The sequence below is a fragment of the Mytilus edulis genome, chromosome 4, assembly GCF_963676685.1.
Source record: "Mytilus edulis chromosome 4, xbMytEdul2.2, whole genome shotgun sequence".
In the NCBI taxonomy this organism is placed as follows: Eukaryota; Metazoa; Mollusca; class Bivalvia; order Mytilida; family Mytilidae; genus Mytilus; species Mytilus edulis.
The window spans coordinates 66,195,460-66,218,316 of NC_092347.1; the positions used below are offsets into that span (position 1 = coordinate 66,195,460).

The 22,857-nt window shown below is 31.7% G+C and overlaps 2 protein-coding genes across 4 annotated transcripts in view; both read right to left on the bottom strand.

The window, feature by feature from the left end:
• Window positions 1–2,536: 2,536 nt before the first annotated feature.
• Window positions 2,537–9,001, bottom strand: LOC139520270 (temptin-like). The gene is made up of 4 exons (XM_071312774.1): window positions 8,859–9,001; window positions 5,954–6,151; window positions 5,011–5,161; window positions 2,537–3,470 (listed from the first exon to the last, which is right to left on the bottom strand). The coding sequence occupies exons 1-4, from the start codon at window positions 8,868–8,870 to the stop codon at window positions 3,358–3,360; spliced, it is 474 nt and encodes a 157-aa protein (XP_071168875.1). The 5' UTR covers window positions 8,871–9,001; the 3' UTR covers window positions 2,537–3,357.
• Window positions 9,002–10,902: 1,901 nt separating this feature from the next.
• The window catches only part of LOC139520268 (temptin-like), a 70,498-nt gene continuing 58,543 nt past the window's right edge, over window positions 10,903–22,857 (bottom strand). Inside the window, exons 1-5 of one of the 3 annotated variants that reach the window (XM_071312771.1) lie at window positions 21,733–21,909; window positions 15,685–15,723; window positions 13,669–13,866; window positions 12,832–12,982; window positions 10,903–11,682 (exon numbers count right to left, since the gene is read on the bottom strand). In XM_071312771.1, coding sequence (XP_071168872.1) covers window positions 11,570–11,682; window positions 12,832–12,982; window positions 13,669–13,866; window positions 15,685–15,696 — 474 coding nt within the window. In that variant the 5' untranslated portion in view covers window positions 15,697–15,723; window positions 21,733–21,909 and the 3' untranslated portion in view covers window positions 10,903–11,569. Of the gene's footprint in view, window positions 11,683–12,831; window positions 12,983–13,668; window positions 13,867–15,684; window positions 15,725–20,588; window positions 20,682–21,732; window positions 21,910–22,857 lie in introns of those variants that run through there. The other 2 variants (XM_071312773.1, XM_071312772.1) reach the window with 2 other exon arrangements.

The window sequence follows — 22,857 nt, forward strand, 5'->3', positions numbered from 1 at the left end:
ATGACAATGTAAAACAATTCAAACGAGAAAACTAACAGCCTAATTTATGTACAAAAAATGAACAAAAAACAAATATGTAACACTTAAACATAGGACAACCACTGAATTACAGGCTCCTGACTTGGGACAGACACATACATACAGAATGTGGAGGGGTTAAACAGGTTTTCGGTATCCCAACCCTTCCTTTACCCGGGACAGTGGTTTAACAATACAACATAAGAACGAACTATAAAAATCAGTTGAAAAAGGCTAAATTCATCAGATGGATAAAATACAAGTAAACGTGGCTGGGTACGTAAAAACTCATTGACAAATGGCTGGATTTGGGACTTGCTTATGTGATAAAATGTGCAACTAAATTACTAAAAGTAATTTTGTATTAGTTTTGTAGTGTTACTAATAGCAAAAAGCACAACATCAATACTTAAATAATACAGTTTGGAATAATGTTTGTCAATGTCGTCCAACGAAGATCATTTGTTTAAACACATTTGCCTTGCATAAGCGTGTAACGGTCATGTTGTTGACGACTGATAACCTTTGTCTGTCTGTCTGTTTGGTTTTTTTTTTCATTTTAAGTTATGGCGTTGTCAGTTTATTTTCGATCTATGAGTTTGACTGTCCTCTGGTATCTTTCGTCCCACTTTTAAACAAAGTGCACAAGTTTTTCTTTGCTTTTAGTTCTTTAAATTTATTTGTTTCAGAAAAACGTAGTAAAAATATGTTTTTGCTTGATTTCATATTAAAATTTATTTAAATTCGATTAAGCAGATTTTTATTCAGGCGCAGTGGTTCAGCAGGCAGTCGTTTTCTCTCCATGATTGTCAGCCAAGTATCAACCCTTTTCTTCCAGAAATTTTTGATAAACTCTTTTTTTTTAATTAAATAACTTTTCCTATTGCTAAGATGTCCAAGTCCTCTGATATGCAGTCTTCAAAATCAATTAAAAGTTATGCAAATTGCATTGACATATATTGGTTTATTGTGGAAAAAAATAAAGATATGTGACAACTTGCAGGGACTGAAAGTTCTACTCTCCCTCGACATAATTTGTGAGAATGGTCTTGAAAAGCAATGATAGACCGTCGGAAGGGGACAATAAATGGCTCACCCGTGTTAAGAGACAGCCATATCTCTTGCACGTAAAAGACACCCTTGTAGATTTCGAAAAAAGAGCATGCTAATGCCGCTAGAAGGCAGCACTCGCATTCTTAAAGTGGAAAGGGATTAATATAAGTTGCAATAACTTGTTTCCCAAAACACTCTTAAGAAATATTTAGACGTAACGGAAGAGTACTAGGACAAACTTAAAGGCGATAATCCAATTAAAGTGTGGCTTTTAAACTTGAGAGCTTTGTGAATCAAAATATTCGTATTGAGACATTATGGCTAAGGTCAAAGCCATAATGTCTCAATCGGAGTATTTTGATCAGAGCTGATATTCATAAAACCACTTAAGTTAAGATATCCAATTGTGGTACTAATTTGTCGTACGAAATGTAGAAAATCTGTCCGTTCGGAACAAATCTTAATTTAAGTAGTTATATGCATATCAGCCATTGACTCTTATACATTTGTACATGTATATGTATAAATAGTATACTCGAGTCTACGACAATAAGTAAAAACGGGAAATTCCAATACAAGAAATATGTTGAATTATGAAAGAAATCTAGTTTTAACATACATTTTTTCTTTTGACTACATAAAGTGGCAGTAAATCGTTGGGTTTTCGTAATCATCGCTTTGATAAATTACCAATTTTTAAAATTGACGAAAAAAGGAATTGCAAACTATTTTTGTCACCGTTACCCACACTACTATATATTCTCAAACTTCAATAGTTTAAGAAATTTTAAGGTAGATCATAAGTAAATGTTTTTTGAGACAGAATTTTCTTATAATTTGCCAAAATGAAGATTTTACTATGCTTTTTTCAAAAATATAATAAAAAGTCTGGGTCACCGTGCTATTTTTCAAGCTATGAGTCGTTGAAAATTGCCTAAATTTGGTTAGTTTGTTCATGAAAAAACACATAAGAGAGCATAAAAAAAATTCTATGAGATAGAATTTTGAAATAAATGGTGAGAAGATAGGTTTCATAATATGTTTTAAGAAAACAAAAAGAAAACATGGTCTCACCGAACTTGTATTCTTGCCACAAGTAAAAATAAAAAAATTCCCTATTAGCCCAGTATAAATTTTGTACTAAAAGAGTTATCTCCCCTTAAATGGCTCATTTGAAAAAAAATGATTTTAAAAACCAAAAAGGTTGATATTTGTTAAAATATTTTGTATAATACAATAAATTAACAAGTTTTCTTTATATAAATAAACAGTTTAACCATTAAATTGCAAATCTGTTTCCGAATTTGCTGATTTGGGCAAATAACTAGACCGATTTTGTACTGTGATTGTACAATCCAAGATGGCGGTATAGTCGGGTATACCATGAATCTACCTTAACATGAAGACTGCTTCTTTTTACGAGCAGTATATGAAAATAGTTTTTAATAATTAAACGACACATACAAGGAATTAATCAAACTTTTATTGTAATTTGAAAATGTTGACATTTAATGAAATTTACATAATATATACATTAATAAAACATAAAGCACCAAAAAAAGTTACAAAACATGTATGTAAACAAAAATATATGAGTATTCAAATGCACATTTAGTGCAAACTTTACGGATCTCCTTTCCCAGTTGATAAACTTAAGGAACTTTTTAACCTTATGGGTGGATGAGCTAATTCCTTCATATAGGTATAAGGATAGGTTTGAAATAAACTCATCATAGATACCAGGATTAAAATTTCACATTTACGCCAGACTCGCGTTTCGTCTACAAAAGACTCATCAGTGACGCTAGAATCCCAAAATGTCGAAAAGGCCAAATAGAGTATGAAGTTGAAAAGCATTGAGGTCCAAAAAATCCTAAAAGTTTTGCCAAAAGCATAGATACAAAATGGTCCACTAAAAAAACAATTTTCTTTAAATTAATGACATGTTTTTTGAAAATTCAAAAATAATCTTTATCGATCAAATGGTTAAATATCTTTAAATATTTTGATAATTTCCTAATGTAATCAATCACAACAGTTTGTAGAACATCGACCTTCTTTGCTAGACGGAGCATAGGCGACTAGCATCAATAAGTTATCGTTTGCAAGTAAATTGTTAACATGCACATATTTTTTTCCAATTTGAAGAGTGAGCTCTTTTGTCACTACATTTGTTAATTGTGTTTCAATGATCCAGTTTTCATTATATTCCCCATAGAAAAAGCAAAAGAAAAACTTAAATCAGTCACTGACAGGAAACATCTTCGTTCAGCACACATTTTCATCTCAATTTCTTGCATTCAAGTTTATTGGACAGAATTGTCCCTGTTCCAAACAGTCACATGTAAACAACTGTCCTAAGTCGATGCAGAACTTACTTCCTATTGGTTCACAAATACCTTAAATATAATAAGTAAAATATTACAAAGAATAAAGAACGCAAGGCATCCTTAAAATACCGCGCATGTATACCAAAACACAGATCGATCACGATCGAGACAAATTGAGTTTACTTGTTCATATTAAGGAAATATCGGTTTCAATCTAACATTTTAACTGATGCTGTTTCTCTGGCTTGTGATTGATGATGCTGATGTTTCCGTGACATACCCATTGAGTATACTTAGTATCTCAAAAAACTCATTCCATCAACAAAAATTAAGACAAAGTAACCTTTGTTTGAACGTTTTAAAATGTTATATATTGCACGATGTGTATTGAATAAAAATTGGTTTTATAAACAATTAGGGACGACATCAAAATTTCAATGTAGGATAAAAAAAACTTAATTCATATAGTTTTTCCATTGACCCCTAACCCCCCAAACCCCCATTTAAATTAATTTGGGAAAAATTGATTGACTATTAAGGATATATATAAAATCGATATCAATTATACAAAACTTGCAGCAGTTTTGACCCCCCCCCCCCCCAAACTTATTGAATTAAGTTTATCTTTCATTGATTTTTTGTTATTTCATCCCTTAGTTGTCCTTGGTAATAAACAGTAGAAATATAAACTTACAATTCTCTACTTGTCGTTGTAGATACTCATGTTAACAGAATAAAAAGTTTGAACGCCATTTTTTGATATCATGTTCTTTAGTGTAACAGCCGTTAAGATTTGGAAATATTTGTCATTTCTATATTTTTGCCATTATGATGTTATCGTTTTTATCTATATAACGTGAACAGAGCGGGCATTTGCCGTTTGAATTCATACCAATTTTCAAAATCATATCACGCGATAGTATGATCACACGGACATTAAGGAGGTAGTTTAAGATTCCCAACGAAAATATGGTTGTGTGTTACATTAAACATGACGGGTGCCACATGTGGAGCTGGATCTGCTTACCCTTCTTGAGCGCCTGAGATAACTCCCAGTTTTTTAAAATGGGGTTCGTGTTGCTTAGTCTTTAGTTTTCTATGTTGTGTCTTCTGTGCTATTATTTGTCTGTTTGTCTTTTTATTTTTAGCCATGGCGTTGTCAGTTCATTTTCAATCTATATATCCACATGTGGAGCTGGATCTGGTTACCCTTCTTGAGCGCCTGAGATAACTCCCAGTTTTTTAATGGGGTTCGTGTTGCTTAGTCTTTAGTTTTCTATGTTGTGTCTTCTGTGCTATTATTTGTCTGTTTGTCTTTTTATTTTTAGCCATGGCGTTGTCAGTTAATTTTCAATCTATAAGTTTGAATGTCCCTCTGGTATCTTTCGTGCCTCTTTTAAACAAATCAAATGTTGGATCAGAATATTCAGCCAGATCCACGAATAATTAGTTTAGTTTAAACATATTTATTTAAAGCGTATTGGGAAACAAGTTTTGCAACTTATATTAATCCTTTTCCACTTAACGGGTGCGAGTGCTGCTTTGTAGCGGCATTAGCCTGATCTTTAGCGAAATCTACAAGGGTGTCTTTCAATAATTAAGTTAGTACCTGGATGTCCTATAGCTTCATAATCAGGATTTTGTCCTTCTATCCAGGTACAATTTGGATCTCCTAGTTCTTCTCCATTTGAATTACCATCTCCGTCGGAATCCCCTTTGCACAAACTTTGTGTCCATTTCGTTCCATTTTTTCGGAAATCCTATACAAATTAGAATATGTTTACGATTTGAATCTATATAATGTGGATACCGGTTTATTTCGTATTAAATTATGTAGTAGCCACTTATTGCGTGTCTAACAGACCAAAAAGATCTAAGGAGCCCTTGGTCTGATTTCCACTGTGACTACAATCCTCCAAATTTCGAATAACGTAGAGGTACAAAGCAACTATAGGCAACCGTCGAGTCTTCAAAAAAGTGAAAACCCAATACCATAAAGTCGTCTATTGAATGGGGCCTTTTGATGATATAAAATAATTCAAATGAGAAAACTAAACCCGTCTTATAATTTTCAAAAGTTCCGACTTAATATATCAATATATAAACTCCTACCCTCCCCCTCGCCAATTTTGATACGCTCCATGTAAATTTATTCGATCAATGTTAACTGATTGATTATATGTATATAAATTTATTCTCAAACACAGAAGTCATCGGTACTAACTGATGTTTACCTGGGTCATAATTGAAGCGACTGTCATATAAGTGAGAGATAAGCGCTATAACACCAGGTTCAATCCACCATTTTCTACATTTGAAAATGCTTGAACCAAGTCAGGAATATGAAAGTTGTTGTCCATTCGTTTGATGTGTTTTATCATTTTATTTTGCCATTTGATTATGGTATTTCCGTTTTGAATTTCCCTCGGAGTTCGGTATTTTTGTGATTTTCCTTTTTTTATCATCCGATGTCAATGATGTCCAGTAAAAAATATTCAAATATATATATTTATCTATAGAATTGTTTATCTTTACTATCCTATCATACTTACAATTCCAAACGGATTTTTCTTGGCTGTACCTTCATATAAACTAAAATGTCCAACAGCTTCCCAGACCATTTCAGAATGGTTTGAACAATTACAAGGGACAAAGTGTCCATTTGGTATCCTGTTTCTAAACCCGGGATAGCAATCTACATTTACTATCACATAAAGAACACTTATCAACAGTATGATACAGGAAGGTCCCTAGAGAGAAAAAGATATAATTTTATAATAAGAATATAAATACTCAAAGATCCTGTCGCCAAAAAAAGGGAACTTAAATCTGTGTGATTACACATACACATTAATCAACATACGATTTCGGTTTTCCGCTTCCCATTTTGATTTCCAGATTGTCGTTGTATTTTTTGTCCTTTTATTTGAGAACATAAAATTGAGAAAGGAAATGGGGAATGTGTCAAAGCGACAACAACCCGACCATAGGGCAGACAACAGCCGAAGGCCACCAATGGGTCTTCAATGTAGCGAGAACCTCCCGCACCCGTAGGCGTCCTTCAGCTGGCCCCTTAAAAATATGTTTACTAATACAGTGATAATGGACGTCATACTAAACTCCGAATTATACACAAGAAACTAAAATTAAAAATCATACAAGACTACCAAAGGCCAGAGGCTCCTGACTTCGGACAGGCGCAAAATTGCGGCGGGGTTAAACATGTTTATTAGATCTAAACCCTCCCCTATACCTCTAGCCAATATAGAAAGGTAAACGCATAATAATACGGACATTAAAATTCAGTTCAAAAGAAGTCCGAGTCCGATGTCAGAAGATGAAACAAAAGAAAATAAATAAAATGACAATAATACATAAATAACAACAGACTACTAGCAGTTAACTGACATGCCAGCTCCAGACCTCAATTAAACTGATTGAAAGATTATGTCTTTATCATATGAATATCAGGTACAATCTTATTATTCATATCGTACATGACATACAATGTTACATAACGTTACTTCATTTTGAAGTTTCAGAGAAGCTTTTGCTCACAACAACCGTCTCTCAATTTAATAGTATAGATCTAAAAAGATTATGTACTCTTGACTTTCGAGATTCGCGCTTTGAATTAGCAGTGTCCGTTTTGCAAAATCAAGCGACTTCTAATGCAATTTGAGTATGCAGTGAATTAATGACTCGTTACAGTAGTTTCATCATATCCGATTCATAACTCATCGATAAAGACACTATTGTTAATATCAACACACACAAGACGCCAATTGTATTAACTTTAGAAGCATAATTTCAAACAGTTAACCTGTAAAAGGACAACTTTGTCTGATGGACTGTTGATCTCTTTTTTAATCGAACTCACTGATGTATATTAACGTTGTGTTTTGTTTTGTTTTTTTCTTAAGGAAAATCGCTGCTCAGTTTCAAAATAAATAGCTTTCCATAACATATATTGATAGGGGATAAATTGAAGAATCAAAAAGCAAAATCAATATAAAAGTCAATGTGCTTGTTTTCGATATTAGCCATTCTCTCTTGATTTTTCAAATCTTTATCATTGACCAGTTAAAGTTCTGAAAAACTATTAAAAAATAAATAAAATTTTAGAAGAATTTAAAAAATGGCTTATAAGTAAACAAGTAAAATGAGGGTCCATGGGGTCAATTTTTAAGGCATTCAAATGGATAAAACCAGATGATTTCAAAAATCTGACAAAAAGTCGAAAACATGACAAGCAAACATCCTTAATAGGTTGAAACGGAAAACGGAAAACGGATGCGACGTGTTTTTCATTTGCACTTTCTATACTGTATACAAATGTGCTTCTTTCGTCATGGATATGTCAATGACTTGTAAGTTATGATTAAAATGTCTTTACATCTTAAGGTCACACTGTGGCTTGACTAATGACATCTCTATAAAGCAAGCTGTAAAACAGGTTCAAGCGTTTTCTGAATAAGTAGGTCGATACACAACTTTTTGTTTCGTTTTCATTCGTTTGCACTTTCTATTATGTATAACATGCATTTTATTTCATGTTGATGATATTTAAAATTATATTTCGAAGGCTTTATGACAATACATGTGTATGAGATTCGTTATAAGCAACAGTCTGCGTGTCACATTACGACTGTCAACAGAAAAAAACCTATAAAAAGGACTAAAAGGTAAAACAAAAAAAAACTATTTTATTTTACAAAACATTTTATGACGATAAAAATGATAATTAATCTATAACATAAATAAGATGCATCTTTGGCGCTATTCTGGATTTACCATTATCAGGTAAACATCACTATCATAATTTTTAAAGCATAGACTGTATAAATTCCCGAACACATGAGGAGTATTATGACCAAAATAGAAATTAAAATGATAGCCAAGATACATTTGTCGAAGGAAGATGGAACCCCAGTTTTTAATAGCTTCTTAAATTAAATATCTAACGGAGAATTTCAAAAGGAACATGGAACCTTAGTTCCTTAGTTGTTTCTAAATTATCAGATGGAGAATTTCAAAAAAGTACTTATAAATCATGTTCGTACCGAAACATTGACAACTGACCTTATAATAACATTAAGAACTAATATTTCATTAGCAGTGTTTTCGACCCAGTACTAAACAAATGAACAAATTAAACATAAAATATTGAAACATAACACATACGTCAAAGTAGTATAAAGCTCTTCTGTTATTGTTCTTCATGTATAGACAACTGCTGAAGTGTCTTCAACTGAGGATTGGTATTATCGGAAGACACGGTTGTCCCTACGATTTTATATTATTTGTCCATTTATTCCATTGTATATTTTTCATCAAGGATTTTAATATATATTGACACCTTTTCTAATTTTCAATAAATGTTTATTATTATAGAATTTAACATAATATACCATATACTGTTATTAAGATATTACAAATATATATATAAAGTCATACCATTTTGAACATTGTGGTCTATCCTTATCCTTCTTTTAACTGGAAAATAAATTGATGATTCAGATCAAATAACATAAACTATTACTTATATTTATATACGTTCGTCATTACATTGAGAAGACATCCGGGCTACCTTTTTATAATAAGCAGGTGAAATATGACAAAACAAATTCACCTTTCAACTCACGTCTAATTTGTTATGTTTAATGCGACACTTATAACCCAGGCTTTTAAGTTATATAGAACCTATAAGAATCCACAAATGTTTAATTCCACTTCGCGATTATATAATTTTGACGTTTGTGGTTCAACATATTTTCTATTTATCAGTGTTTTGTATTTCCTTTTGATATAACATTTAACCTTTTCAACCTTGTTTAGTTTAAAAGAAAAACATTGTGTACCAAGTAATCCTTCGAAGAATAAAACAAACAAAATGTCAAAAGAATTGTAGATTCAAATATACTGGTAATTTCTTGGTTGGAATGAGTATGTAAAAAGTATCCTACAAATACTGAACTCCGAGGAAAATTCAATAGGAAAGTCCCTAATGACATGGCAAAATCAAATGACAAAACACATCAAACTAATGGATGACAACTGTCATATTTCTGCCTTGGTTTGTTAATTGTTTATTAGTTTAAAAGAGAAAAAAATGTACCAAGTACTCCTTCGAAGAATTAAACACCAAACAAAATGTCAAAAGAATTTAAGATTCAAATATACTAATAATTTCCTGGTTGGACTGAGTGTGTAAAAATTAAAATCACAAAAATACTGAATTCCGAGGAAAATTCAATTGGAAAGTCCCTAATCACATGGCAAAATCAAATGACAAAACACATCAAACGAATGGACGACAACTGTCTTGTTCCTGATTTGGTTATTAATTGTTTATTCTACACCTCGTATCATTACGTTTGGTTAACTTACTTCTGTTTGCGTTTTTACCCTTATTCTCCAGTAATATCATGAGCAGTAAATCCGATTTCGTTTCCCATACTCACAAATGTAAGGCTCAGATCAATGTTAATAGTGTGTGAACTCATTGAAAAATGGCAGTATTGAATTTTGAGACCGCTTAGGTGATAAAATGTGAAACTAAATTTCCAAAAGATTTTTTTTATTCAGTTTTGTAGTGTTACTAGCAGTCAGTCGATTTCTACACATGATTATTTTCAGCCAAATATCGACCCTATTATCCCAGAAAACTTTGACAACCTTTTTTTTTTAATTAAATAACTTTTCCTATACTATAGCTAATTTTTTTTAATTCCTCTTATATACAATCTTAAAAACAATGAAAATCGTGGCTGACTGAATTAAAAACACGTTGGTTCATTGTGGTAAAAAGGAAGATATGTGACAGCTTATATTGGTCTTTACCGATGTAGGTAAGACGCAATATTCAAAGCCAATGTGTGTTTTATTTAGACGGATCAGAAGAGAACAAATAAAAGCTATGAAAGACGATTATCCCATTGAAGTGTGGCTTTTAAACTTTAGAGCTTTCTGAATCAAAATATTCCTATTTAGACATTATGGCTTAGGACTAAGGACCTTAGCCATAATGTCTCAATAGGCGTATTTTGATCAGAGCTGATGTGCATAAAACCTTAAGATATTCAATCGTAGTACTAAATTTTCGTATGACATGAAGAAAAATCTGTCCGTTCGTAACCAATCTTAATTTAAGTAGTTTTATGCTAACAGCCCTGGACTCTTATGTATGTATATGTATAAATAGTACTGAAGTTCAGAATCAATACTCGAGTCTACGACAATAAATAAAGACGGGAAATTCCAATACTAGTACTATGTTGAATTATGAAAGAAATCTAGTTAACCATACAATGTTTCTTTTGCCTACATCAATTGGCAGTAAATCGTTGGATTTGAACTATTTTTGTCACCGTAACCCACACTACCGTATATTATCAAACTTTAATAATATAAGTAATTTTAACATGACGACTGCTTCTTTGTACGAGTAGCATATGAAAATATTTTAAAACTGAAAATTAAACGACACAAACAAGAAAAATGTTCAAATTTTTATTGTCATTTGAAAATGTTGACATTTAATCAAATTTACATAATATATACATTTATAAAACATAACATAAGGCATCAAAGAAAGTTACAAAAACATGTATGTATAACATAAATATATGAGTATTCAAAATGCACATTTCGTGCAAACTTTATGGATCTCATATCCTAGAAAATAAACTTTTTAACCTAAAGTGTGGATGGGTATAATCAATTCCTTCATATAGGTCTTCAGATATGTTTGAAAAGCATAGAAACAAAATAGTTCACTAACAAACAAACAAAAATTTTATTAATGACAGGCTTCTTCCAAATTCAAAAATAATCCTTATCGATCAAATGGTTAAAATGCCTTTAAATATTTTGATAATTTCCAAGTTTGGTAAGCAATCACAACAGTTCGTAGAACATTGTCCTTTTTTGCTAGACGGCTGATAGGCGACTAGCAGTAATACATTTTCGTATGCAAGTAAATATTTACATGCAAATATTTGTTTTCCCGATCTGAAGCGTGATAAATGTGCACTTTTGTCACAACGTTTGTGTTTCAATGATCCAGTTACAAACATATGAAACTTCCCATAGAAAAAAAAAAAACAAAAGAAAAACTTAAATCCGTCACTGAAAGCAAAAGTCTCCGTTTAGCACATATTTTCAACTCAATTTCTTTCATCCAAGTTAATGGGACAGACTTGACCCTCTTCCAAACAGTCACATGTAAACAACTGTCCTAAGTCTATGCAGAGCTTACTTCCTATTGGTTCACAAATACCTAAAATATAATAAGTAAAATATTACAAAGAATGAATAACGCAAGACATCCTTAGTATACCGCTCATGTATACCAAAACACAGATCGATCACGATCGAGACCAATCGAGTTTACTTTAATAGAAATATCGGTTTCGATCTAATTTTTTAACTGATGTTGTTTCTATGGCTAGTGATTGATGATGCTGATGTCTCATTGGCATACTCATTGAGTATACTCAGTATCTCAATTAACTCATTTCAGCAACAAAAAATAAGACAAAGTAACCTTCGTTTGAACCAAAAGTTTAATGGATTCAATAAAAAGTTTGAAAATGTAAAATATTGCACGATAAATATTTAGTAAAAATTGGTTTTAAAAACAATTAGTTGTCCTTGATAAAAAAAAGAAAAGAAAAAATAGGAGTCTTTTTTACTCCAGGATACAATTTTCTAGTTGTCGTTGTAGATACTCATGTAAATGGAACATTTTTAATATCATGTTCTTCAATGTAACAGCCGTTGAGATTTGAAAATATTTGTCATTTAGATACTTTGCCACTATGGTGTTACCGTTCTTATTTATATAAAGAGAATAGAGCGGACATTTTCCGTCTGAATTCATACCAATTTTTAAAATCATATCAAGCTGATAGTATGATCACACGGACATAAAGGGGGTAGTTTAAGATTCCTAACGAAAAACTTGTTATGTCATACATTAAACACGACGGGTGCCACATTTGGAGCAGGATCTGCTTCCCTTCTTGAGCACCTGATATATCCCCCAGTTTTTTAAATGGGGTTCGTGTTGCTTAGTCTTTAGTTTTCTATGTTGTGTCTTCTGTACTATTATATAATAATTTGTCTGTTTGTCTTTTTATTTTTAGCCATGACGTTGGCAGTTTATTTTCAATCTATAAGTTTGACTGTCCCTCTGGTATCTATCGTCCCTCTTTTAAACGAATCAAATGTTGGATCAGAATATTCAACCAGATCCACGAATAACTAGTTGAGTGTAAACATATGTATTTAAAGCGGATTGAAAAACAAGTTTTGCAACTTATATTAATCCTTTTCCACTTAACAGGTGCGAGTGCTGCTTTGTAGCGGCATAAGCCTGCTCTTTTTCGAAATCTACAAGGGTGTCTTTGAATAATCAAGTTAGTACCTGGATGTCCTATAGCGTCATAATCAGGTTCTTGTCCTTCTATCCAGGTACAGTTTGGATCTCCTAGTTCTTCTCCATTTGATAAACCATCTCCGTCGGAATCCCCTTTGCACAAACTTTGTGTCCATCTCATTCCATTTTCTCGGAGATCCTATACAAATTAAAATCAGTTTACGATTTGAACCTATATCATGTGGAAACCGGTTTATTTCGTATTAAATTATGTAGTAGCCACTTATTGCGTGTCTCACAAACCATATAGAACTACGGAGCCCATGATCTGATTCCCACTGTGACTACTATCCTCCAAATTTCGAATAACGTGGAGGTACAAAGCAATTATAGGCAACCGTCGAACCTTCACAAACGTGAAAACCCAATACCATAAAATCGTCTATTAAATGGGGTCTTTTGAAGATATGAAATAATTTAAATGAGAAAACTAAACCCGTCCTATAATTTTCAATAGCTCCAACTTAATACATCAATATATAAACTCCTACCCTCCCCCTTGCCAATTTTGCTACGCTCCATGCAAATTTATTCGATCAATGTTAACTGATGGATTATATGTATATGAATTTATTCTCAAACACTGTAGTCATTTGAAAATGCTTGTATCAAGTAAGGAATATGGCAGTTGTTATCCATTCGTTTGATGTGTTTTATCATTTGATTTTGCTATTTGATTAGGGAATTTCCGTTTTGAATTTACCTCGGGGTTCGGTATTTTACTTTTTATCATCCGATGTCAATGATGTACAGTAAAAAAATATTCAAATATATATATATATTTATTTATATAATTGATTATCTTTACTATCCTATCTTACTTACAATTCCAAACGGATTTTTCTTGGCTGTACCGTCAAATAAACTAAAATGTCCAACAGCTTCCCAGACCATTTCAGAAAAGTTTGAACAATTACAAGGGACAAAGTCTCCATTTGGTATATTGTTTCTAAACCAGGGATAGCAATCTACATTTACTATTACATACAGCACACTAATCAATAGTATGATACAGGAAGGTCCCTGGAGAGAAAAATATATAATTTTATAATAAGAATATAAATACTTAAAGATCCTGTCGCCAAAAAATTAACTTAAATCCTTGTGATTATACATACACATTATATACAACATACGATTTAGGTTTTCCGCTTCCCATTTTGATATTCAGATAGTCGTAGTATTTTTGTCCCTTTTATTTGAGAACATGCTTATTATTCATATCGTACGTGACATACAATGTAACATAACATTACTTCCTTTTGTAGTTTCAGAGAAGCTTTTCTCACAACAACCGTCTCTCCACTTAATAGTATAGACCTGAAAAAATTATGTACTCTTGACTTTCGAGATTCGCTCTTTTAATTAGAAGTGTCCGTTTTGCTAATTCAAGCGACTTCTAATGCTATTTGAGTATGCAATGAATTAAAGACTCGTTACAGTAGTTTTTTCATATCCGATTAATAATTCGTGGATAAAGACACTATAGTTAATATCAACACACACAAGGCGCCAATTGTATTAACTTAAGAAGCATAATTTCAAACAATTGACCCGTTAAAGGACAACTTTGTCTGATGGATTGTTAATCTCTTTTTTGATCGAACTCACTCGTATATATGTTAACGCTGTGTTTTATTTTTATTTTCTTAATAGGTTGAAACGGAAAACGGATATGACTTTTAATTCATTTGCAGTTTTTATACTGTATACAAATGCGTTTCTTTCGTTATGAATATGCCAATGACTTGTAAGTTTTGATAAAAATATCTTAAGGTCACACTGTGCCTTGACTAATGACATCTCTATAAAGCAAGCTGTAAATAAGGTTCAAGTGTTTCCTGAACAAGTAGGTCGATACACAACTTTTGTTTTGTTTTCATTCGTTTGCACTTTCTATTATGTATAACATGCATTTTATTTCATGTTGATGATATTTGAAACTATATTTCGGAGGCTTTATGACAATACATATATAGTCTATTCGTTATAAGCAAACTACCTGCGTGTCACACTACGACTGCCAACATATAAAAAATTCCAATAAAACTATAAAAAGGACTACAAGGTAAAACAAAACAACTTATTTTTATTTTACAAAACATTTTATGACGTACAAATGATAATTTTAATCTATAACATAACTAAGATGCATCCTTGACGCTCTTCTGGATTTACCTTTATCAGGTAAAAATAACTATCTTAATTTTGAAAGCCAAGAATGTATAAATTCCTGAACACATAAGGAGTATTATGACCAAAATGGACATAAAAATAATAGACAAGATCAACTTTGTCGAAGAAAGATGGAACCCAAGTTTTTTTAAAGTTTCTAAAATTATATATCTAACGGAGAATTTCAAAAGGGACATGGAACCTTAGTTTCTGAGTTTTTTCTAAATTATTAGATGGAGAATTTCAAAAAAGTATTTATAAATCAAGTTCGTACCGAAACACTGACAACTGACCTTATAACAACATTAAGAACTAACATTTCATTAGCAGCGTTTTCGACCCAGTGCTAAACAAATGAACAAATTAAACATAAAATATTGAAACATAACACAAAGTAGTATATATCACTTCTGTTACTGTTCTTCATCTATAGAGAATTGCTGAAATGTCCTCAAGTGAGGATTGGTATTATCGGTAGACACGGTTGTCCCTACGATTTTATATTATTTGTCCATTTATTCATTGTATTTTATTTTTTTCGATCAAGGTTTCAAATTAATATTGACACCTTTTCTCATTTTTAATAAATGTTTATTAGTATAGAATCTAACATTATATACTATATACTGTTATTAAAATATTACAAATATATATATAAAGTCATACCATTTTGAACATTGTGGTCTATCCTTATCCTTCTTTTAACTGAAAAATAAATTGATGATTCAGATCAAACAAGAATGTGTCCACAGTACACGGATGCCCCACTCTCAGTATCATTTTATGTTCAGTGGACCGTGAAAATGAAATAAAAATATAATTTGGCATTTAAATTAGAAAGATAATAGCATAAGGAACATGTGTAATAAAATTCAAGTTGATTGGACTTCCTCAAAAACTACCTTGACCAAAAACTTTAACCTGAAACTTGCACTTTCATTTTCTATCTTCAGTGGACCGTAAAATTGGGGTCAAAAGTCTTATTTGGCATTAAAATTAAAAAGAGCATATCATAGGGAACATGTGTACTTTGTTTGAAGTTGATTGGACTTCAACTTCATCAAAAACTACCTGGACCAAAAATTTTAACCTGAAACGGAACAGACGGATGGACGCATGGACGGACGGACACACAGACGCACAGAACAGAAAACATTATGCCCCTCTACTATCGTAGATGAGGCATAATAAATCAAACTATTACTTATATTTATGTACGTTCGTCATTACATTGAGAAGACATCCGGGCTACCTTTTTATAATAAGCAGGTGAAATATAACAAAACTTATTCACCTTTCAACTCACGTCTAATTTGTTATGTTTAATGCGACACTTATAACCAAGGCTTTTATGATTTTTACTTCAACAATTTTAGTTAAAAATGTTGACTGATACTAACAAAGCATAAATAATCTTTATTAGATGTTAAACATGTTTCAACTTTTTCTTCCCATCTCCGAACTTGACCTTTAAAACCTTGTCAAAAAGCGGGGAAAAAAAGGATGACGCAAGTAGGTATTGTTTACAATAAAAAGAAGGAAATATGAATATATTTCCTCAAAATCGAGATGATGTAATGATTATTACCATGACGTATATGGAATGTTAATTGTTCTGATAAGGAAATGTAGGAGAGAAAAAACAACGAAAATTAAAAATTTCGAATTTCAAAGTTCTAAAAATAACAGGTTAACTCGGACGAAAGTGCGTTATACGAGGGATATCTTCATACCAACAATAAGCCAATGCTACTTTAATTATCGTCGTCCTTAACATGTAAATAAACTCATCATAGATACAAGTATTGAAATTTTGTATTTGCGCTAGACGCGCGTTTCGTCTACAAAAGACTCATCAGTGACGCTCGAATAAAAAGAATTAAAAATGTCAAATAAAGTACGATGTCAAAGAGTACTGAGGACCAAAAATTCATAAACGTTTTGTCAAATACAAAGTGTATGTCATTTTTATTGCGAACAACAAACAATCTATATAGGCAACCATGTTTTCTCGAATTATCGTTCGTTCGTCGTCAACAGTACTTTTTTTAACGAACTTGACTGGCTATAAAGTCCTCTCCAGTCAAAGTCGTTAAGGTTGCCTATATATGGTCGTCTACAGCTACAAATTTTGTTACTTTTTTTTAGAGCAATTATTTGATCGCCAATTTAGTTATGAAAATGTAATTGTAGTGTTTATCATTTTACATATTGTTTTATTTGTTCCCGTCCTGAACATTGATGAAATGTTCACCACTGGACGTTAAGCAAATAACTAGCAACCAGTTCAATCAATATATACGTCAACAGCGTTTGAATAAAAATAAACCCTTTGAAATTCATGAAAAAAATATGTAAACAGACCTAACAACACAATGCTATTGCGAATCAAACTGGAATGTTAAACATCGACGATTATATAGCAATTAAACTTTACTACGCACATGCACTTCTTTTTAAATCTGAACTATTACTTATAATAGTTGACATAATAAAATGTTTATTGTGTAACCTCAACATATGAGTCTCTCTCAAATCAATAACTTTATCAGCGGTTGTCTTTAATCATATCTTACTGTTTTTGTGTCGTAAAATAGAATTCGGAATTGATGCCAGTTAAAAATTCAAATTGTTCTAGACAAGAAACTAGACGTACTTGATGTGTTGCTTTTACATTGGTTAGTTGTTGAAGACCGTACATATGTTAACATCTAGATGCCCTTGGTCTTTTAAATATTTTTTTTGGTTTCTTTCTTTGGAGTTAGCCTGTTGCATTCTCGTTGGCGTAATCCTCAATCCTACTCTCTTTGTTAATTTTCACACCATAATGCCATTAAATTTGACCAGATATCCTGTATTTATCGTGCTTATCCTGAACAGAAAGACCCCAACGAAACTATTGAAGGATATGATTTTGAAATAACCATAATACATTTATTGTGTTCTAACATCCTTAATTATATAGTATACTACCTGAAAGCAGTAGTAAAATGAAGCAGAGAAATCATAGAAAATTTCTTTTATCCTAGTTACATTGAGAAAGACAAGAAAATATAAGTATATAAAAACAATCATTTGAAGTTTTGTTAAGATTAATAATAACGATTATAATCAAAATCATGAATGTTTCTATGTCATGATATAATCACTACTTCGGAGAATTACAAAGAGCGACAACTATAGAGTACATCTAATTTAACGTCAAATGCATATAGCATACGCACTTGGGAGTCATAATAGTACATCTTTATTTGTATGAAACAAAAAAAATGCTGTAAAGAAATCGACGATGATACAAATCTCGACGTTCAAATTTTCGAGTCATATTCATTTAAGTATAATTAAATATAAAACAGAGGCGGGAACAAATTGGAGATTCAATAAGATGGCAGATGACATTAAATGTAAGACAAAGAAATAGAAATTGCAACAAGGAACGAAAATCGTCTTGATTTTAATTTTTTGTATGAATTATTTTCTATCACTGGGACCAGGTAAAATGATGTATAATCTGGTAAAAAGATGTAAATTCTTATAGTATATATAATAATACGGCGAAACCAGTTTGTATAGTTTTTAAAGAAACTACAACGTATTATCAAAATATTATTTACTTGGCCCTTTAAATAGCCTGAACAGATTTTTTTTCGGTCATAACCTACGGCTTATAAAATAACATGTCTGAAGTTGCCATTAAATAAGCCTTAATAAGACTTCACACTGTATGCTGATGGAATACAAAGTTTAAAGGATGTTACGAGAGAAACACCTTTTTAAGCATTATAGTATAGAAAATCAAATGTCACAATATAAGATTAGGATTACACTTATACATCCATGTCTTGCAATCCGTGGCAGTTTGACCTAAAGACATGAAATAAGTATTTGCTGCCTCATCTTCAATCCAACGACATTTAGAATACAAAAGCAGACTGATCGGTTCAGTGTCAGGATAATGTACCAGGATAAAGATGACAGGTCTACCTGTGTGACGTCAAACGCCCGATTCTAGGTCAGAGTTAATGTTTATCTAACCATGTGTCTGTCAGAGTCAGAATTCGGTCCCAGTACTTAAAATCTTTCAATCCTTTATGGGTGGATTTTACATATGTATATATAAAATCGTATAATTAAAATGCAAAATGTTTGCTTTTTATGGTGATTAAGATGATAACACCATGTTGATTGCTGTGCCTCTTTTTTGACATGTTTTCCTATTGTGTCTGTTTGCTTTGTCCACGCGTCGTTGTCAATATAATGGAATTTGACGCGACTGTCATACAAGTGAGATATTCAATAAACCATTTCTACATAAGAAAATGCCTGTACGAAGTCAGGAATATAACAGTTGTTATTCATTCGTTTGATGAGTATTATCTTTTGATTTTGCCATTTGAATGTCCTCGGAGTTCAGTACTTTTGTGATTTTACTTTTTTTACAAACTGTACTAACCGATAAAAATATGACTCAACGTGTCGGTCTTACAAAGCAGGGTCATCTCTGTTTTACATGATATAATCTCATTCTGAAATGCATGTCACATTTGACACTAAAATGTTTAACACCATTCCATCATCAACTATTGTAAGTTCTTGCTTGAACTGGTATTTTGTATCTTTCCTATAACTTTTTTTCAAATTTAATAAAAGTGCAAACACTGAAATGTCTCACCTGCTTTACTGATCAAAGTTAGATTTAGTTCAAAGTTCTTAATGAAGAAAGTCTTTACTACATCACATACATTAATATCATTAATTATCGATGTAAATGTAGTCAATTTCATATATATATGTAAGTGCGGTAATATATTTCATAGGTTAATAACATCCGATATGTTTAAATTATATAATATTATAGTCCGGAATAAGAAGATATGGTAAGAGTGCCAATGAGACAACTCTCCATCCAAGACACAATTTGTTAACCATTAATTTATAGGTCAAAGTACGGTCTTCATCACGGAGCCCTGGCTCACACCGAACAGCAAGCTTTAAAGGCCCCCAAAATGACTAGTGTAAAACCATTCAAACGGGAAACGAGAAACACTTATGAGCAACAACTTCTGAACATCAGATTCCTGACTTAGAACAGGTGCAAACAAATGCAGCGGGTTTTAACGTTTTAATAGGTACAAGCTTTCCCTCTTATCTGAAACAACAGTGTAACATCACAACAGAGAAAGACGCATTACAAAATATTAATTAAAGACATTTTACACACGTGAACATACATTGAACGAACAAATTTGATCTATGACACAATGTAAATACAATATCAATAGCATAAGGGGTGAGTAAATAAAGGCAACAGTAGTATATGTTATGCTTTACCACTTATCAGAAGAACAAGTTTATTCATTTCTTTAAGTCCTTTTTTATATATATTATACATAATATATGCCCAATAGATCATTTATTTCTAATATAAGGTTAAACAATTTCAATGATTTTGTTGGCTGTTGTTACCTCATTTAAAAGATAGGTATTTAACTATTGTATGTAACCATGAAACCTATCTTATTTCTATTTAGAAATTTAGGAAAAAATAAGTTTAAAAAATAAACACTTACAGACATGCCAAACAAGAGGAACCTTAAAATTTAGTTTTTCCTCAGTTAAGGTGTGGATTGTTGGTTATAAAACCCTTTTTTTTAACAAAAGTCTAAAAATAAAAAATTAATATATTGATAAATCTGAGAATCAAGTAATTATTTAAAATCTGTTTTTATAATATCTTTTATTTTATTGTGGCTGTTGTCATTTCAGTTAAAAAGAATTTTATTTTAACAGTTTCAATTAAGAATAAGTAGGGGTGTTTTGGTCAAGTATGGTTCAGACTGGTCGAGAATTTGTCAGTCCTTTGGTCGAGTATGGTTTAATAGACTGAAAAAATAGGTCGAGTACAGGTCGAGTATGGGTTAAGACTGTTTCAGACTGGTCGAGTAATAGTTCAGACTATTTTCAATGTCATAGTTAACGGTCAAGTACATATTATTACAGTCGAGTATGGTTAAGACTGGGGTCGAGTAATGTCAAATAAAATTCAGACCAATTCAGACTCGTCGCGAAAAAAATCAGGAGAGTCGAGTACAGATATAGGCCATTCAGACTTTAATTGGTTTGCAGTATAACGATTTTGGAAAATACGTTGAAGGTATAAAAAGTCGTGAGATTTTTGAACGCAATTTTGTTCTCAGTATCCTGGTTCTTTGGTTCTAAACTTCTAAACCATGGTAACCGGTTTAACATCTTGGTTGTTTGTGATATATAGAAACCCAACTTATTGGCCGTATACGGGTTCTCTTCTGATGTTCCCGTTGAACTTTGAGAAGTATCTGAATAAAACGATAAAGTGGTTCAAAGACGTGTAACTTTAATCTTGGAATTGTCAACACTAATTTTGAAATTTCCAACATAAATCTTGGAATTATCAAATGTAATCTTGGAATTTCTAATTTTGATCTTGGAATAATTAAAACTAGTCTTGGAATTGTTAACTTTAATCTTGAAATAACGTTGAAAAAATATATAACAAAATGCATAGAAGTAAGCTGAAAGAGAGTTTAACAGAGCAAAAAGTAGAAACATCAAGGAATTTAAGGAAATTGCTGTGTGAATCTATGGAGAAATGCGTTTCTGAAAAATTCTTTATCAAATTGATCTAAACATGCTAAAATAAGTAAATATTAAAAACTATTGGTAGTTTATTCTTACCAAGATTACTGTATATGTTGGTCGAGGATCACTGGAAATAAATGCACCACTATAGGGACAACTAAGTAGATATACAGTAGTCTGTGTAACAGATTGTCATTGCTGCGTCAACAATTTTTCTTGCATATAAATATTTACTTCATTTGAATTTTAAAAGTGTAAGAAAACATTGATTTCTTGTCTCAAGTACCGTGTGTTGCACTTATAAACATTTCTTTCTGTTTTTAAAACATGATAAAAATGTTTATAATTACAAGGCTGTCTTAATATACATTCAAATATGAGATGGATTGCATTTCTTTCAAATGAATCAGAAAACATGCATATGCTGACAAAAATTTAAGTCTTGTTTTCAAATTCTTTTAAAATTAAATCAGTGGTGGGTATAAATAGTACTGTAAAAAGAGAAGTTTGAGTATATGTAGTTATTTCTGTGAAGCTATAATATTGATAAACATGCATGGGTTTAACGAGTACATTATGTAAGTAGATAAGAGTACAAAAGTTTGAAAGACGGGGAGAGGATACAGAAGGGTCCAATTAAAAACTATCCGTCAAAAACTAATATACTAGTAGTTATAAAAGATACCATGATTATAATTTGATACGCCAGACGCGCGTTTCGTATATATAAGACTTATCAGTGACGCTCAGATTAAAATCGTTATAAAGCCGAACAAATACAAAGTTGACCAGCATTGAGGACCCCAAATTCCAAAAAGTCTTTTTACAAAAAAAGGCTAATATACATCACCATGGCTTAAGTATATAAATAAAGTATAAGTAACAATCGAAAATTTTCAAAACACTCAACAGACATGTTTTTAGATTGATCGAACACCGCAATCACCTGCCAAAAAAACCGGTGTAGACTATAATTCTCTCAAAGGATAGTTAGTTTTTTTCAAGCAGAACTTTTCCTACACGGAGAAGAAAAATAGAGAAGAAATCATCACTTTATATATTTTGAGAGGACTATGATAAATTGCTTCACCGAAATGTCCCTATGTGTCAGTTTAATTAAGGCATGTTTTTATGGTCATAGCATGTGCTTGAGATGCTTTTCCTATCGGTGCACTGGTCTGGCTGCCTTTTTAACTTCATGTTCAAGCGTTTCTCCCAGTC

Coding starts and splice junctions, on each gene's coding strand:
- LOC139520270 (XM_071312774.1), bottom strand. Junction 5,162..5,953: donor AGAAAAATCCGTTTGGAATT/GTAAGTATGATA, acceptor TAATTTGTATAG/GATTTCCGAAAAAATGGAAC. Junction 3,471..5,010: donor TGAAGCTATAGGACATCCAG/GTACTAACTTAA, acceptor ATTATATTTAAG/GTATTTGTGAACCAATAGGA.